Source organism: Henckelia pumila, chromosome 4, assembly GCF_033568475.1.
Source record: "Henckelia pumila isolate YLH828 chromosome 4, ASM3356847v2, whole genome shotgun sequence".
Lineage (NCBI taxonomy): Eukaryota > Viridiplantae > Streptophyta > Magnoliopsida > Lamiales > Gesneriaceae > Henckelia > Henckelia pumila.
In genome coordinates this window covers 155,794,722-155,813,008 of record NC_133123.1, presented here as the reverse complement: position 1 = coordinate 155,813,008, position 18,287 = coordinate 155,794,722, and the positions used below count along the sequence as shown (strand labels likewise).

At 33.0% G+C, this 18,287-nt stretch overlaps 3 protein-coding genes across 5 annotated transcripts; all 3 read left to right on the top strand.

Moving 5' to 3' along the window:
* Positions 1–944: 944 nt before the first annotated feature.
* LOC140864458 (plant intracellular Ras-group-related LRR protein 7) lies at positions 945–5,160 on the top strand. Its single transcript, XM_073268651.1, has 10 exons — positions 945–1,273; positions 1,725–1,794; positions 1,987–2,033; positions 2,536–2,644; positions 2,769–2,854; positions 3,227–3,317; positions 3,776–3,861; positions 4,370–4,456; positions 4,545–4,680; positions 4,882–5,160. Exons 1-9 carry the CDS (start codon positions 1,175–1,177, stop codon positions 4,653–4,655), a joined length of 786 nt encoding a protein of 261 aa, XP_073124752.1. The 5' UTR covers positions 945–1,174; the 3' UTR covers positions 4,656–4,680; positions 4,882–5,160.
* Positions 5,161–6,047: 887 nt separating this feature from the next.
* LOC140864093 (uncharacterized) lies at positions 6,048–12,268 on the top strand. Of its 2 annotated transcripts, XR_012144111.1 has the most exons (4): positions 6,048–6,693; positions 8,136–8,282; positions 8,783–10,234; positions 12,041–12,268. XR_012144111.1 is itself a non-coding variant. In XM_073268013.1 (3 exons), the coding sequence occupies exons 2-3, from the start codon at positions 8,141–8,143 to the stop codon at positions 10,165–10,167; spliced, it is 1,527 nt and encodes a 508-aa protein (XP_073124114.1). In that variant the 5' UTR covers positions 6,048–6,693; positions 8,136–8,140; the 3' UTR covers positions 10,168–10,640. The 2 variants fall into 2 exon arrangements, 1 of the variants encoding a protein (XP_073124114.1); XM_073268013.1 differs by lacking the exon at positions 12,041–12,268 and having other exon boundaries at positions 8,783–10,640.
* Positions 12,269–13,375: 1,107 nt separating this feature from the next.
* Positions 13,376–15,486, top strand: LOC140866743 (uncharacterized). 2 transcript variants are annotated; one of them, XM_073271778.1, is made up of 2 exons: positions 13,376–13,431; positions 13,598–15,486. In XM_073271778.1, exon 2 carries the CDS (start codon positions 13,816–13,818, stop codon positions 15,379–15,381), a length of 1,566 nt encoding a protein of 521 aa, XP_073127879.1. In that variant the 5' UTR covers positions 13,376–13,431; positions 13,598–13,815; the 3' UTR covers positions 15,382–15,486. The 2 variants fall into 2 exon arrangements, with proteins under 2 accessions (XP_073127879.1, XP_073127880.1); XM_073271779.1 differs by having other exon boundaries at positions 13,377–13,723; positions 13,851–15,486.
* Positions 15,487–18,287: the final 2,801 nt, after the last annotated feature.

Genomic DNA, 18,287 nt, shown 5'->3' with positions numbered 1-18,287 from the left:
AATTACATAAAAAATTCCAGACAGTTGCCTCTTCCACTAGTAAAAGATGTCATCAATAATGTCATAAAGAAATACAAGACAACTGTAAGATTCCCTGAAGTTTCTCGGTGAAACTAGTGGAACTACAGCTATAAATACAGGCATTTAAGGAAGCTGAAGATATCGATCATTCCCTTCAGTTTTCTTACAAATAAATTGTTGTAATATTTTTTTTTCTATTGTATTAAGTTTTCTTTTATGTATTTCAAGAACAAGACTACTATGAGTAGCTAAACAAATTGTCTTCTCCTCTTCAAAGGAATTGATTTATGTAATAATATTATGTTTGAATAAATTTCCTAAATCTCTCGTTCTTCATGCTCATATTTTATAATTAAATTTATATACCATACGCCTTAAGGTAGAAAATGAATTAAGGCTGTGCTGGGTGTCGTTGAAGGAGCTTGTGCAGAAACCATCTGTTGCGACTGCGTGGTTGGGGTGTGAGGAGCACTTTGTAAAACTCGGCAGGTATGACCCGACGACATTATGGTCAAAGAGGTATTTAAATTCAATTTATCTTACGGAAGCATGTTGGACCCTTAATCCGAAGTATATCGGCTGGAAACCTTGCGTAACTGATAGTTTTGCATGGCCGGGACTGGTTCGATAGATATAACAAAGCCACGTACAAAGGATAAGTTTTATTTAATTTTTAATTTAAAAATGGGGACACTAGGAAGTGAAAATAAAGAAAAGGATGGATAAAGAGTTAAGTTAAAAGAGAGAGTTAAGTTAAAAGAGAAATTTAGTAGTAAAGAGTTTAAAATAATTTGTCGTTTCTTTTATTATGTTGAATCAGATGGAATATTCATCCTGGAAAAGAAAAAGGAAAAAAAAAAAACTTAATTTGGTGAAGCAAATTGAAATCAACTTTGAAAAATTCAACCTTCGAATTATAAACTACAGCCCAACGCGGTTTCTCATTCCCAAGTGTCACAATTCTCTCTCCGAATTTCGTCGGATTGAATCCTCACATTTCTCAATCATAAACCCTTTTGTCCATAAATTGTTTGACATCTCCATTGTCAAATTCCGAAAAATTTTGAATAAAAATTGGGAAAAATCCTACAGTCTTGAGTAGCTTCTTTTTAATGTTTATCTTGATCATTGAAGGTGAATTAAATTGAGCTAAATGGGTTGTTGCAGCAGCAAGAACGCCGATTCCAGAGCGAGTCGCGTCGCTCGATGGCGCTCCACGGGGATTGTAGCCTTGCGCGACTCTAAATTGAAGGTACCATCTTTTTTTTTTTTTTGCCTGATTATTATTGTTGTCACTATTGTTTAATGCGTTATACTTTAAGGTGGTCGGATACCCGGGATTGCCTTTTCTTTCTGAATTTTCGTGGTAGCTTTATTGGATGGTGTATTGGTGTTGAAAATGATTTGCATGCAAGGACAGAAGCATTTCTGAATATTTATGTGGTGTTGCTGTTGCAGGTTTTTTTTTCTTAGGAAGATGTAAGGACATAATTCTTGGTAATCCATATTAGTCTGTAGGTTGAGTTAGTTTCAGGCAGTTAACTAGTTTAAGTATTTGTGGATTCTTGTAGAACTCACAAATTGATTTTGGTGTTCTCTGTTGTTGAGAAGGTTCTCAAATATTGATGTTTGAATGCTGAAAATATTTTCTCCTGACATGTGTTTTCCTTATGTTGATTGGAAATGTTTACCATGGTTTACAGACATTTCCGGATGAAGTTCTCAATTTGGAGAGATCAGTGCGCACACTTGATTTGACGCATAACAGATTAGGTAATATTTCAAGTATAAAAACAATTTAGTCATAATTACTGTTCTCATTACAATTGATTTTTATCCTGAACTTGGGTTATGGTGGGGCATTAGTGTGTCATGTAGATTTGCAAAACATCACTAGACAAAAAATATTAACTGTGCTTTTGTCAATCGCTTCAATTTCCTAAATTCTCTTCTTTGCTGTGACAGTTGATGTTCCGACGGAGATAAGCAAATTGATTAATTTGCAGCGTTTGGTAAGAATTAAGATTTGCATGTGTTAATCTTGGTGAATTTTTTTGAATATTTGTTGCATGAGTTAAATACTTCTTTGTTGTAAAGGCTAATATTACTTGTTTTTATCCATCAGTAATTCTTCTATATCTTCGTGATAGTTTAAGACAATCTAAAATGTATTATTATGGATAGTTGTGAATTTTACATGCTATATGTAAAGTAAAAAATAATTTTCAAGAGTTCACGGATGTTGCATATTTGTTTTACTCTTTATATACATTAAAATTGTTCAGGTTTTTTCATGATTGTCTTAGATGAAACAAAAGAAAACACTTTCTGTCAGAACTAAGACCTTTATTGCTCTATGTTTTTCCATACGACAACCTACAACAATTTTATTTGTCATAGTATTATTTTCGTCATGCAGTGCCCTTGAATAGGATGTTACTTCTGAGGATTGAATTATATCATCCTGGCATCTGTTTTCTCACATATATAATTGATTAACCTTTTCTTTCACAGATTTTAGCTGATAATCTTATTGAGCGTCTTCCAATGAACTTAGGAAAGCTTCAGTCTTTAAAGGTTATGACACTCGATGGAAATAAAGTGACCACATTACCTGATGAATGTGAGTTCCTCGGTCTCAAAATGAAAGGATTCTACTTCAATATGTTGTGAAATCGCCCCCTTACTACTTTAACCTTAAAGTTCTAAAATTAATTGATAAGTGAAAATTATTGTGAATTTCACAGTGGGCCAGTTGGTGAAACTGGAGAGGCTATCGATATCAGGAAATTTGTTGATTCAGTTGCCCGAAACTATAGGGAGCTTGCGCAATGTGAGTTGCTTGTTCTAGTGTTTCACTCATCATTTGACAGTATTTCAGATTTTGTGACTTGACATGTTGCTTACCGTTTTTTCCTACTTTAGAGAGATTAAGCAAACTTCATCATTTTACCTATTTTTTTTTATTATTATTATTATTATTATTATTATTATTATAAGGATGTTAATGAATTGTAGCTTTTCAATGTGATATATCAAGTATTTTACATAATGAACCAGCGAAAATGGTCCATCACGAGGTTGTTTGGTTTTGAATTCGTTGCTTGACTGGATTTTGGATGTAGTCTCTATTATTTGATAGCAATAGGTTGTTTTATATGTTGTATATGCTGAAGAAAGTCATTCAAAACTTTGAACTCTGCAGTTGGTGCTGTTAAATGTATCAAACAACAAAATAAAGTTTCTTCCGGAGTCAATTGGTAGCTGTTACTCGCTGGAGGAGTTTCAAGCTAATGGTACTTTCTGATGTATCCTTTCGTACTTTTTTTTGTAAGACACTCAATTCAGTTGTACAAATAGAATGTCCTAGATGTACATAAGTTGTGGTTGCGAAATATACCAATACCTGAATTCCAAAGGATAGTACAGAACAATTAGCGTCAAATAGCTTTAAGTTAGCATAGACCTCCACTCAGTTAGCAACAAATGGATGGTTTTCATTCCTCATGTCTGATTGTGTCAATAGCATTTTCTAGTGCTTGGTGTTTATATATGAGTCTCATCCCCATCAGTTTCTTAACGATCAGTTCATTCCTTTCACATAGATACAATTTATATGACACAAAAGAGAGACTGGTTAGAAGGATGTCTTATTTGGTTTAGAAGGATCGATGTCTTGTACTTCTATTGTTCCCTGCATGTGCATTATTGAATTTTAATTTCTAATAATTGTTATATAACATACATCATACAGAAAATTCTATTGAAGAGCTTCCCGCTTCAGTTTGCAATCTTGTTAATCTAAAGTCACTCTGTTTGGATAACAATGACGTGAAGCAGGTATCATTTAACTTCATTTTATTTTTGGTGTTAATGTTTTTAATTGAAATATCTCGCTTACCTTAGTCCTAAGCATATGATCGTTATGCTTTTATTTTAATGCATGTAGTCGTGGTGCCTGTTCGATGTTAGGTTTTTGGTGTGTGAGAATGCTAAAATGAAATGACACAAAATAATATGGGGCGGTGCGTATTTTTAGAAAAAAAATTATACATTTGTTGCACCTGAGTAACTTTAATCAAGACCTTATGTTCCATCGTCCCAAAGTTGTAACTTCTCCTCGGAAGATTTAGTTTTCTAGACTCGGTCTTTTTTTTTGTGGGGGCAAATTTAGATCTCCCCCAGTGTAATGAAATACACTGGGAGAGGTCAAATTTGCAAAAAGTATTTTGACCGAGCCTATTTAACAAAATTGCCCTCTAACTTTTCCATGTAATGTCATCTGGCTGATAATTTGAACTCTTTCTGCTAGCGATTTATTTATTAATTAGTGTCCTACACTTCACAGATACCTCCAAACTTGTTGAAAGATTGCAAAAGTCTGCAGAATATATCCCTCCATGGAAACCCAATATCTATGGATCATTTTCAACAGGTGAAACCATTTAAATATTTTGTGCTCCCGTGTTGTACATCTTATTCCGCAAGCATTCAACATTTTCTTTTTCTTTTGTTCTTGTCAGATGGAAGGGTTCCCAGAATTCGAGTCACGGAGGAAAAGAAAGTTTGACAAACAGATTGATTCTAATGTGATGATCAGCTCCAAAGGCCTTGACGAGGGCGTCGACCTGTAAATCTTGCAACTGAAATTTTTTTAAGGTTTGAACTCTTTCCAATGGGAAAATTTTCTTTTATTTGAAGTTAATTCATGCTGCTACATTTTCGTCAACTATCTTCCTAGATACTTCATCATAATATTTTGGCAGTCTTCATCGTTCTACTCTGACATTGCTTGGTCCTCAGATGTAAATTTAGTGTGTGTGTGTGTGTTTTTTTTTTTTTTTTTTAACTTTTTTGCAGTTGCTGTATGTCGTGATGTTCGGGTTCAGTCTCCTCGATATTCAATCACAGCGCGCCATCTCTTTACGATCCTCTTCTGCTGCCGATTATTTATTAGTGTGCCTATATTTCTTAGCTCTTCTCCCCTTGTTCGACTGCCATATGCATCTGCAGTAGTTCTGCACTGTGATAGCCATGTAAATAATGATAACGATTTTTTTTCTCTTTGTATTGTATATTTGAAAATCTTGCGGAGGAAACTTGTACACCCATGAAATAAATATATATTAGTTAAAAATATATATATCAACGTCCAAAAATAGATTTCCAATGTAATTAGTATTACATTGTAGAAGAAAAATGTATGGATTTATCTTCCAAATGAAATAAATTTACAAATCTAATGCACTTAATCCATTTTTTTTTTCAAAAATGTGAATTTGCATTTCCCAATGCTCCATTTGTTCGAATTTTTGTGATCCATCCTCCATTCGTCGGTTGGATTTGGAAAAAAATAAAAATTAAAAAAACACTTCTGAAATTTCAAATTATAAATGTGTGAAGCCCAATTGAATGATTTACATGACAATGGCCTATTCGTTTGGCAATCAAGACAAATATGTTTTAACAAAGAGATTAAATGTGCTGGACTTTTAATAAATAAATAATAAATAATATACTAGCAAATCAATATATATATTTTAATTAAGTTTTCACGTCTTTTAGATTTCCACAGGATAGGATGCAATTAGTTCGCTACAAGAAAGAAATATAGGGTACAAACGTGCAGAGTGGGTGATCACGGTGCGATTTGATCGGTTTTTTTTATTAAATTGAAATCAAATTGTTACGTACGATTTGGGTAAGAATATTTTGAAAATTACGTTTATTTAAAAAAATTTAGGTACTGTTTTGAACGATTTCGATTAAATTGTTTTTAAAATTACAAAAAAAAAATCTATTGAACAAAAAAATCTATACAACGTACATTGTACATCATTGATCAAAGGGGCCTCATAGCCAAATAAAAGAGTTTGTGGGTTATTTGACAATAACAAATACTTTCAGGGATGTGTTTGAAAATAACAAAAATTGCATGGCAAGGTCATTGCTGTAATTTCATCTGGGCTTGTTACAGTATCGTCACTAACAATAGCTTTACCTTTTTATTTTTTCCTATTTATTAATTATATTATAAGTCAAACAAAATAATTTTCCCCTCTTTTCGATCCCCTTTCTTCTTCGCCTAATTTCAACCATTTTTCTCTTTTGGATCTTTAAATTGAGAGCATATCCTTTCAATTCGGTTGTTTATCTTTGTATCGATACCTCATTTACCTTCCTTTGTTTATGGAATTGAAATCTAGGGTTAGGGTTTGTAGTTGTTCGATTCTGGATAGATCTTGTCGAATTAAGCTGTGATTTGCGTAGATCGTTCAGTATTTATTTGTATTTTCACGGTTTCCTAAGTTTTTTGTTGAATTTGGAAAATTATAAAAAACATCATCGTTATCATTTTTTTGTGATTTAATTGCTTTGAATTTTGATTTCCTTTTTCCTGATAGTTTCTTGGATTTTCGAAATAAAGTTTTTTCGATTTTTCGGTAAATTTTTGCAGATTGATTTGTTTGTGTCTGTCATTTAGGGATCTAGAGTTTGTTTATTTGATTTTTTTTAAAAAAAAATTAAAATTAAGCTGGAGAATTTATTTAATTGGACCGGCAGCAAGAAAACTGCTTCGGTGCTTAGTAATTTTCGCCAAGCCCATTAATATACGATCAGAAATTCATCGATCAGCTGTTCCGTTTGATTCGAAGATTCTATTATTTAGAGGTATGTAAATATTTTTTTTTTTAGAAATTTTAACTTTTCCGACTGCTTTTGAAATTTTCTTTGCTTAGAGGAGCTTAATTTTTTTTATCCATTTATATATTTATATGATACTTCTTCAGCAATTTACCTTATTATTTTTTTCCATAATTAGAGTCAACATGAATTTGGGTTAATTCAAGTTCTTTGATGACATAAAATAAAAATTCAAAGTACAGTGACGACATCGCCTTACTGATGCATGGCCTTATCTTGCTTTTTGGTGGAGCCCAACTTATCATTGATGGGTTTTATTTCAAATAACATTTATTTACTATTCTTGGTATGTTGCAACATGCATGGTCGTGGGATAAGAATGGCATACCAGGTTTCAAATTGCAAATGGTGTGAAACAAATTTAGGCATGCACCACTAATCTGCCTGTTCTTTACATGAAATAATAGAAGAGAAATCTAAAACAAATTGTACGAGCTGCAGTTGCCCTTATGGATTCTATTCCTGGCATCATCATGAAAGAAAATATGAGTTGGCATTTGTACTTGGAATTCTAATTCTTAGTGGGTGCTTGCTATTTTCACTAGATTGACTCTGTTAGAACTTAGAAGCGCTACTGAGCTGCACTTTTTTCTTATTAGTTTGAAACCCAAAATTTTCTGTTGGAATTATTGATTTTCATCATTATTATTCTGAGGTGCAACTCTTTTTAGAAGTCTAGTACCTACTGGTTGGATATCAATATCATTCATTACCGAGATCGTTCTCTACCTATTCTGGAATAAGTAGATATTTTCTGCACGGAGATGTTGTGATGGCCTAATAAAATCTTGGCAAACCATGGTAAAAAGATGAAGTACTTTCTTGTATAAGTTTCTAATTAAAGGGGGTCCGTTTCTCATTATTACCTAATTTAGCACTACCTAATCATTTGACAAGAGTGATGCAAAATTACTTTACCTTGGTCAGTTTGGTACTTTGATTGGAGAAGAATAGAAGGATTTTTAATGATACAACGGAGTCGGGTGAAGAGTGTTGGGAAAAGATAAAGATTTGGACATCTACATGGATAAGGAAGCATAAGGAGTTTATTTCATTTTCAGTTTCAGATTTATCTAGGGATTGGACCTTTATATACTGTTAATATGATTTGAGCTTTAGGTGCTCCGTGTGCGAATATCTTGTCCGCATTTTGTAATTAACAGCTGATTATTATATAATATAATTTCGTTCCTACAAAAAAAAGAATGGGGGAAAGAGATCTGATTTTCTGTTGTAGCTTGTATTCTTTTTCCGTTTTCTTTTATATCATCTGTGAAAGTTGCATATAGTGTTTTGTCTCTTCAGAGCTTCATATATATTCAATTTTATTTTTATTTTCTGTTTAGTTGTATGGTGAATTTTCTTCTCTACTCTGAATTCTTTTTTCCAAATTATTTTGCCTTTTGCAGTTAAAATGGTACAGAAACGCATTTTTGATGAAGACGAGTCGATTGAAGTTTCATCTAAACAAGCTAGGCAACTTGAACCAAATAAGCAACTCATTACAACTTTGGAATTTCCTTCTGACTCTGCATTTCTGAGTCCTCATGTTTCAGGTGGGGAAGAGGAAGTGACATTTTCCTGACCTTCTAAAAATGTCTAGCCTAAGAGTTTTAAGTCACATAGCAAGCTTCTTAGAGTTGAACAATAGAGTCTGTGTTCAGTGTTCTTCTACTGTCCACTGTCCATGAATTCAGTGTACTACCTGAGATCTACGAAATGATTTGAGTGTGTTCACTGTAAAAATGTAGTTAAAGTTTGGTCCTGAGAGATCTCGTGATATTGGATCATCGGCAAGTTATATGATTTATTTGATTCGATGTTTCAGCATTCTTATATTCTGTTGTTAATTATCAATGGTGCTGTCGATTCTTATGATGGCATCTCGAGTTTATTTTTAAAATTTTTGAACTACATTAATTTGCAGCTCGTTACTTCAATATTCTCTCTCTTTGTTTTCATTTAACTGCCTTACAATTCAAGTTTTGGAACTGAATTTTTGTTTTCTAGTCTGAGTTCATTCGTTTGTCAATTGACTGAAACCATTGTGCTTCAGGTCAAGGTGATAACTGTTCAACTAAAATTAAGCCTGAATATAGCGAGAAGTTCCATGTTACTGGTGCAGATCCTCTATTTTTCATCACGAAAGATGTTGCATCCACTGCCTCCAGTTCTCTTCCCTACAGTTCCTGGGCCACCAGCAGTGTCTGTGAAGAGGATAGAAGGTTGGAGTCACCATTTCACTTGTTGCAATCCCCTGATTATCATAACACTGAACGCCCACCAAGGACCAATGTGCACCATGCGGAGATTTATTCGTTTCTTTTGGATCATCCTCCTCGAAAAGTTGTTCCTGTGGGACCAGATTTCCAGGCTACCGTACTGGAATGGGTTGGGCATGGAAATCAAACGACCCTTGAATGCTCCAAGTATCAACAGGAAGAATCTAATCTGATTTTTCAATCCCCAGAATCTGTTCCTTTCAAACCTTTTGATTTTGAGAAGGAATTAGCTGGATGTCGTGTCATTCCAATGCCAGAATCAAAATTGCTTGCAGATAGTAATGAGGTTGGGGTTGGTAGAATAGATTGTTCATGTGAAGACATGGGCTCAATCAGATGTGTCCAACAACACATTCTAGAAGCCAGAGAGAAACTTAAGAGAACACTTGGGCTTAAGGCTTTTGCTGAGCTAGGTTTCTGTGATATGGGAGAGTTAGTTGCGGAGAAATGGAGTGAAGATGAAGAGCAATTATTTCACGAGGTTGTATTTTCCAATCCTGCATCAGTAGGGAAGAACTTCTGGGACCATCTAGCAGTTGTATTTCCCTCCAGGACAAGGAAGGAAATTGTCAGTTATTATTTTAATGTCTTTATGCTTCGAAAACGTGCTGAGCAAAACAGGATCGATCCAATGAATATTGACAGCGATGATGATCAATGGCAGGGGACTGACGATTCTAGTGATGATGAGGTTGAAGTTGATGAAGATGTTGGCTTTGAGGTTGAATTGCCTTTAGATGCCGGTAGACATGAAATCTTTGATAAAGTCACGCATCCATCTGGTGAGGATGTTTGCCAGGCAACTGCTGTATATCCTGGTAATACACATGCCATGTGCCAGATTTCAGGTGGCGGCCATTCTCATAAAACCGGCAGTCCTGGTATTAAAAATGAATCTCGTGCATCTGGTGATGCTGATGTTGCTCTTGGCGAGCGTGCGGAGAAAAGTGATGATCATAGACAATGGACTGGCACTAATGGGGCCAGTGGACATGACTTCATGTTGGAGGCTTGTAATGCTCGAGAATGGGAAGGCGGGTACATTGCTCACACAAGAAAAGAAGTGGATCTCTTGCCCACATGTAGTATGATTGAAGAAGTGTTTGGTACCGGATCTTGGAACAACTGTAAGGCCCGGGATGGACAGGGCTTGAGCTAGCGTCCGATACCTTCTTTGATCTCGAACATTTTTGTTGGCCTTATGGCGTTTTAACACCCTGGCTCAGGTAACCAACGGATCTACTCTGGAGAACAGTTCCAATTTTCCTTGTAAATTTTCAGCACCTGCTGATTCTGTAAGATTTGCTAATTGTTATCATTTGGCAGTCTTTATTTTACTAGTTACCTGTTTGTCTCCCCAGTTTTCCCCGTCGTTCGGCCTCGAACTCCTGAGATTTATGTTTTAACCCATTACAATGGCATGATACACTCTGTAAATTATCTAATTTATGGCTTTTTAGGAGCCAAGGGTATTTACCCTTGTAAATTATTTATCACCCTATGAACAACCAATATATATTTTTCTGCAGGGGAGTTTACTTTTTTGTATTATTAGCCTTAAAAACTTGAATACGGAAAGTATGTGACAATTGGGATCAAAATGTCGTCTCATTCAACATGGAGTGGTTTTTATTATATGTTATTGCATACTTTTGTGTTTTTTCTAATATATTTTTTGCTAGCTGTACTAATCATTAACTAAGTAAAAAATAATAGTGCTATTCGAGGGACAGGTGGGAGTTTTGAGTGTTTCTTAAGCATGTGTTGCTCAGAAACATGCTGATAATATGTACACAAATATACATGGAAATACCATTAATATATATATTTGTATGCATTGTAATATGTGAAAATTGGATTTTGTTACATATTTATTGGATTATTTGTGTTCTTATGCAAATTAAGGAAGTTATTGAAAAAGTTAGTTTTATTGAGAAAATTGTTATTATTTTCTTATTTAACGAGAGTGTATTCACGATGTAAAAAATTGTTGGAAGTAACTAATGTATTTAATGAAATGTGGTAGATAAAAATGAGAATAAAGAAAATAATGGAAATTATAGATACTTGGCTATAGTTATATTTGAGATTTCCAAAACCTTTTCCTTTTTGTTATTTAAATGAATATTGTTTTGTGCATTAACAAGTGTTGCAATGTTGTTACTTAAATTCTCAGTTCTCATCTGTTTTCTAACATTTATCATGTAGTCTAACAATCATTTACCTAAAATAATTTATAGACGTGAAAAACTATGTTTCTTGGAAAATATTAAAGAGACCATTAGGTAGATCATGCAACTCTCCATTGGTTGAAGTGTTGGTAAAAGTTGTTCATTTTCAATAATCCATTAATACCCATGTCTATCTTTTACTGCATGAGAGTGATTAATGAAGAGTTTGAAACTGATAAAAAAAAAATTTAAAAAAATAATCGCCAGTATTTGACGACGATTAATTAGAAATCGTCACTAAACTGCGTGTTTTCTTGTAGTGGATAGCATAGATGCCTAATATAGATAGGCCATCCCATATGAGTTAATTATCATAATCACTGTGATGTTAGGATTAGGTGCTAGATGGGTGTAGCAAATTGTAGGGAACAATTTGACCAATGAAGCCAAAAGAAAGGTATCTTATCTTTCTTGTACTTAATGATGCTAATAAGGTAGTAGAGAGAAGACAAGTGAGTGGCCAACCTTTTGCTTGGAAGGTGTTTGCTTGTCAATTTAAGCATCACTTTGGGGCAATGTTTGAACTTTGCTCACAAGTGAAGTCACTTTATTAATGTAAATGCTTTCAAATGGAAAAATCATTAATGTTCATTGTTGAGGAGCTTTGGATTGATTGATCGGCTAAATCGATCGACTATTACGGGAAAAATATCGAGTATAACTAGTTCATGATTATCTACGTGAACCCGATTAGGTAAATTAACTTTGGTATATTATAAGATTTAACTTTAAATTAATTTCCTCATGAAGAAATATAATATGGTTTGACATATACAGCTAAATCTTGGAGTGAAATTGCAGGCTAAAAGATGGAATTAGAAGACATTTGAAAGTGCGGTTTTTGCAATGAAAAAAGCCGGCATGGCAGCAAATTTGGGCCGGCACTGTCACTACTGCTGCATGCTCAGCCTCAAGTTGTCAACTAAGTTTTGTATTAAAATAAAATAATACATTTTTCTGCCATCTTTTTTTATTTATATTTTGTATCATTTTTTTCAAATTTGTTATGTTGTTTTTTACACCTAAAAATTTGATGGGTCAATGTCATTTTTCTCCCACTCTGTTTTGTGAAAGTGGGTGGCAAATACTTGCATAAAAGTAGGGGGGGATTCCTTCTTAAAAAGTAGTAGATATCCACATAATAAAATAAAATGATAAATAGAGGCAAAGATCCACAACTTGAACAGCTACTTATTGTTGGATCCACCAGAATGATACTTACAAAGAATTGCACGGTTAATACCAAAGAACACCAATTTAATTTGTTTCTATGTACATACATTTTCATTTTTGAAATATATAAAGTTCAGATATTTAATATTTTAAAGGAGTATTTGCAAAAAAAAAAATAAAAAAATTATGCTTTTATAGAAGTGATTAAGTTTATGTATTGTGATTTTTTTTTTAAAATAAAGTTTATAAATTGTGATGAAGTGAGAAAAAAATCAAAAGTCGAGCAGTGTTTAAAAATAAAAGTAAAAAAACTAGAATTTTTTTAGGTAGAATGTTTGGTAGATAAGTGAGTCTAATACTATATTTTTAACAAAAATACCCAAAATACACATTAAATGTAAAATATAATTTTGAATTAGACAACAATATTGAGTGTAATAGTGTTCGTTCAGAAAAAATTTCTATTTATTTACTTAAATATAAAATAATAATTACTTTTGAAGAATCAAAATGAGACCACTTTCTCAGTTAAATCTAGAAGAAGCAAAATGTGATGTTAAGAAACACATAAGAAAAACTTAGTGAAAAATCTATTTTATTATTATTTGTATTATTTTTTTTAAGAAATGGCAAACAGTACTCTTTATGTAATACCCAGATAAAATTAATTGTCAGCTCCAATATTCCAATTGGAGCTGAAAGCCTGAAACTCAGCAAGAGGAGTAAGGATATCTCAAAGGGCCCCCCCACCAATTTATTGTCACTTTCTTTGCTTTGTTTCTCTTTTTTTATCTTAGCTTTCATGCATGGATTTCTCCTCCCTATTGTAGTTTGTGACAGATAGAAATTTAATATGAATATATAATATTTATTTTATATATATATTTTTTAATTCTTTGTTTCTTGTTTTATATTGGCTTGTTCTTTGCCATCATTTGCAACAAAGCCAACTGATTCTGCTCTTTCCAATTTGATATTTACTTCAACTTTCAACTACCCTAAAGCTACTACTACTACAAGTAAGAGTAGCTTAAAAAAAAAAGAGGAGTCTCTTCCTTAGTTGCTAACTGAACTGATCTTTTCTTTCTTTTTATTCTTCTTTTTCATATATATATTTTTTCTTGTCAGTCAGATCTTGTTCTGCTCTGGAACTCTGACAAATTCTTGAATCTCTGTTCTCTCCAGCTGTTGTTCAAGATTCAAGATATCGAATCCAGTCGTCTGCTTTCGAGCTTCAAGTTCATGTTTCTTGATTTGAGCTTACTGGTTATGTGTTTGGGATTGGAGAAAACTGGATTGATCCCATTTCTGGTTTGACTTTGATCCCATCTTCTTGATTTGATCTTTTTGCATTTGGTGTGCTGTTTTTGCATCTTTGTTTCTGTGAAATTTTCTACTCAATTATGGAGGAAGTGAAGCACATGTGCAAATTCTGCAGCAAAAGTTTCCCCTGTGGCAGATCCTTAGGTGGCCACATGAGGTCTCATTTGATCAATGTTTCATCTAATCAAACTCAGAAGAATGATCACAAGTTGCAAAAGAAGAAGCTCCCACCTCATACAAATGGCAAAAGCAATGCTAAACTGGAGGAGATCATAGTATTCGGAGGCCGAGTCGGTTCGGACAAGATAAGAAAATTCTCAAAGTCAGTTAAAGAAGTGGATGCTTTGCTTCAAAGAAAGCTCTGTAAAGAATGCGGCAAAAGTTTCCAATCTTGGAAGGCTTTGTTTGGCCACATGAAATCTCACTCTCTTAGTGGAAGGATTGAGAATAGCTTGGAAGAGGATTCCCGGGACGGTTCCGATGATCGTCGAAAAATGATCATGGATAGCTGTTCAGATGATGAGGCAGCGACTCCCTTTCGCAAGAGAAAGAGATCAGAGAGATTGAAAAGGTTCACATCTACTGCAAATTCATCTTCTTTAGCCAACTTTTCGTCGTATGTTTCTGATATCGATCAGGGAGAGCAAGAAGCTGTAGCTTTGAGTTTGATCATGCTTTCAAGGGATGTGAGGAAATGGGATGGTATGCATTCTTTTGAATCTTCTGATAATAATTCTGATCTTTTAGAGGCTAAGAACATTGGTAAAATTGTGGACAAAAACTCGAAAGCTGGTGAGTTCTTGAGGTTCAAGGAACTGAAAAATGGGGAGATAGATTCTCTAGTTGTGGATTCTGAGGTTAAAACTCCATATTCAAGAAATGGACACAAAACAAGAACTGAATTTGGTGCAGATGAACATTTTAAGAAGTCCAAGTATGTCGACATCGGATGCAACGAATCCGAAGTTAGCTCCACAAAGAATTTGATCAAGAAAAGTGAATTGGATCTGCTTGAAGAACAAGATTTCAAGAAGAACAAGAAAAGGAAATTTACAAATTCAAGTGATTCTGACTTGACTTTGCCTGTGGAAAACTACAGATTCCCATTATCCTACAAACAGTTTGACTCCGAAGATTTCGCGAAAAACAGCAAATTTTTGTGCACAATTTGTAAAAGAGCTTTCCCTTCTTACCAAGCTCTTGGGGGTCACAGAGCTAGCCATAAAAAGTTCAAAGGCTGCTGTGCTCCAAGAAATGAAAACACAGAAAGTTCACCAGTTCAAAGTGACCAAAACATCGAAAATATACGTGATTTCGCAGCAAAAGCTGCATCAGAAGTTGGATTCAAGAAAGCTAAAGATCATGAATGCCCAATTTGCTTCAAGATTTTCTCATCAGGCCAAGCTTTAGGTGGCCACAAAAGATCACACTTGATTAGTCATCAAACCAAAATCAGCCATCCATCTACAGAACCTCAGAAACCAATGCCCGAAATCCGAGACTTTCTTGATCTCAACATGCCTGCTCCTGTCGATGAAGAATGCAGTGACTTCAAATCTTGGTGGACAGGGATCAGCCATGAACAAGAGCGCGATCTCAGTCACAAGAACGAGCACGAGCTGCTGCTCGGCCTCATCTCCAGCTGATCATAGTCTTGCTGTTTTGCTTACCTTTTACTAATTCACCAATTCATTGATTCTTTACAGAAAATTCAAGTGTTCTATGGTCTATTAGCCACTAAAGTTGCTTCAATTTTTTACCAAAAAGTTTCCCATTAAACATTTTCTTGAGTCATCTCTTCCACTTGTTTTTACCATTTCTAGATTATGCAACACTTGATCATTACTATATTCTTGTTCTTGCTTGAAAATGATAGTGATAATTAATTTAATTGTAATTTCTAGTTCATCTATACATCATCCACAAATTAAAGTCATCTGCTGTAATTATCTTGACTTGGCAATGAAGGGAAATGAATGAAGATTGAAAATTGGACTTGCTATTTAAGTATATACACATGAAGTCATTACCATGTGGAGTCTTTTTATATTGTACACATATACAAAGTTTGCAAGTGAGCTAAAGGTGGTGGTTTAGTCACCTACCATTTAAAATGACCACCCATCCCATCTCCCTTTCATTATATTATAATATATACACACACATATATGTGTGTGTGTGGTTTTTTCTTTTTTCTTTTTTTTTTTTTATATATCTATGTGTATATATACATGAGTGTGTTTTTTGGTTGCCAAGGTCTAAACGATGGGTAAGGTGAATAAAATAATGCATCCATCACCTTAATATTACATAGGCAAATAGTGACCAAGATATGTTTGAAGGGGATCGGTCATTGCTACCTTTTCTGGCGTTTTTTTTTAATGATAGATTTAATGATTTTTTTTTTTTTTCACGTGAAATGTTTATATTGATTCTGGCATATAAGCACTACCTATATTCTAGCATCGACAAATCATTTGAATGATGAGCAATTAAAAAAAAAACTATTCTAGCTATGTATTGTATTTATGTCTCACAAAAATCGACTATTTACATTTACGTCCCTTATATTCGACGCATTTGACACTTAAGTCATTTACCTCCTATAATTTTTGCATTAAAGCAGAGATCGAGAGATAAGTGTCAAATACATTAAATATAGAGGGGTGAATAGAAAAAATCTCATATAGTATATATGTAATAACTAATTAAATTAACTAAAAATCCAAGAGTTTATAAATTTAAGAGTGGATTAAAGATTTTGGACGAAGAAATCGATTGAATGCGTATATTCGATCAATCAAAGCTACCAGTTTTTGTTTGATTTAAAAAAAAAACTGCATATATATAGAACTTGAAAAATTATTCATTTTCTTACATTGTTCTAGACAGTCAAGTTAAAATAAAGTAGTTGATGATAACTGTATAGTTGCTGCTAAAGATATATAAAATTATAGTAATGATATATAATAATTATGAGTTAAAACTTGAAAGATTTGTCTTCTTAATCGTCATTTACGAGGAATCTATTTAAAGTCAAAAGCCTAATAAGTAATAATGCTTTTTATTTTAATAGATCATGCAAATTATTTCCAGTACTTAATTCAACCTAAAATAAACCGCATACAATTAATTATGGTCATTTTAAATTCAACATCTAACTCTCAATTATTGTTTTTATGACGATAAAACATACCGTCGCTACTTTTTGATGCGAATTTGGTAACTGTAGTCTGTAAATGTAAATTACGCTAGCTAGTCATGTCGACATTAACTCGGACACACGGAAGGATGTGACTCTGAATTATTTGCTTATTTTGTTGATAAGTTAAGCTTCCAAAATTGTGAAAAATAATTTATTTGCATCCACGTCTTCTGATCAGGTTTTTGGTAAAGACATATGTCACTACTTTTTAGTTAGTCAAATACATTATTATCAAGATTCTCCTGTTCAAATCTAATTTGTATAAAATTTTTTAATACAAATTAATTTAATTTACTAATGCAAACCTATATTGACCAGGAATCATATATACGCATAAATAATTCTTCTATAAATAAAATTTCTCCTTGTTAAGTAATTTTGTGTCAAATATATTAAAATGAGATGCATTAAAGTTAGCGGATGTGAGTTATCACGATATAAAAAAACCACACTATATGTATGTTGGTCATATTTTTTTTTCATATTTTTTATATGAGTTTTTAAATAATTATTAAGACAATTTAGTAGATCTTTTGTGAAACGATATCACAGAGCTTTATTTTGGATCAACCATGTTCATATTTATAATAAAAAAAATAATACTTTTGGCATAAAAAATAATATTTTATCATTGATGACCCAATGAAAAGATCCATCTCATAAGATTGATTAGTGAGATCGGCTAACATGAGTTTTGTAAGGAAAAATTATAATTTTAGTCATGTAAGTTGGTTTTTTTTTTTTGGTCTTAATCCAGTAACTTGGATTTTTTTTTTATTTTGGTCTATTTTCATCGAAAGTCACTAAATCACCCGAATATTACTTATTTGGCATCTACGGAGACTCGTGTGGTTAGAATTAAGCTTATATCACACGTATTAAAATATACTTAATCAAAATAAAACAAAACAATAAATTTTTTTTCTCGATTTGTGAACAATCAGTGTCCTTTTTTATTTATTTTTTATTTTTATTTTTGCGTAAGGAATTTTAATTTATATATGTAACATATGGTTAATTACTTAATTACAACCAAATGAATCATATAGTGACTTTTGATGAAAAATGAAAAAAAAATTTTAAAAAAAATTCAAGTTACTGGATAATTAAAACCAAATTTGAAAAGTTATAGGACTAAACTAAAAATAGACCAACTTACATGACTAAAATTATAATTTTTTATTTTTTGTGAAGACAATTATTTAAGTATGATACTGTTTTTAATTATAATTATAAAATCCATGATATTATCATTTGGGCTTGGTAGTGTCCAAGATCTGGGCTCCGCCCTTGGAAATTTAAGTAAAGGACTTGTCTTCTGTTGGGCTTTCATTGTTAATTGGTGGA

What these genes read in the sequence shown, in the direction of transcription:
- LOC140864458 (XM_073268651.1), top strand. Translation starts at nt 1,175, where the DNA reads ATGGGTTGTTGCAGCAGCAAGAACGCCGATTCCAGAGCGAGTCGCGTC. An exon ending in TTTGACGCATAACAGATTAG is followed by an intron (nt 1,795 to 1,986) that starts GTAATATTTCAA and finishes TTGCTGTGACAG; the next exon opens with TTGATGTTCCGACGGAGATA. An exon ending in ATAACAATGACGTGAAGCAG is followed by an intron (nt 3,862 to 4,369) that starts GTATCATTTAAC and finishes TACACTTCACAG; the next exon opens with ATACCTCCAAACTTGTTGAA.
- LOC140864093 (XM_073268013.1), top strand. Translation starts at nt 8,141, where the DNA reads ATGGTACAGAAACGCATTTTTGATGAAGACGAGTCGATTGAAGTTTCA. An exon ending in TCTGAGTCCTCATGTTTCAG is followed by an intron (nt 8,283 to 8,782) that starts GTGGGGAAGAGG and finishes ATTGTGCTTCAG; the next exon opens with GTCAAGGTGATAACTGTTCA.
- LOC140866743 (XM_073271778.1), top strand. Translation starts at nt 13,816, where the DNA reads ATGGAGGAAGTGAAGCACATGTGCAAATTCTGCAGCAAAAGTTTCCCC.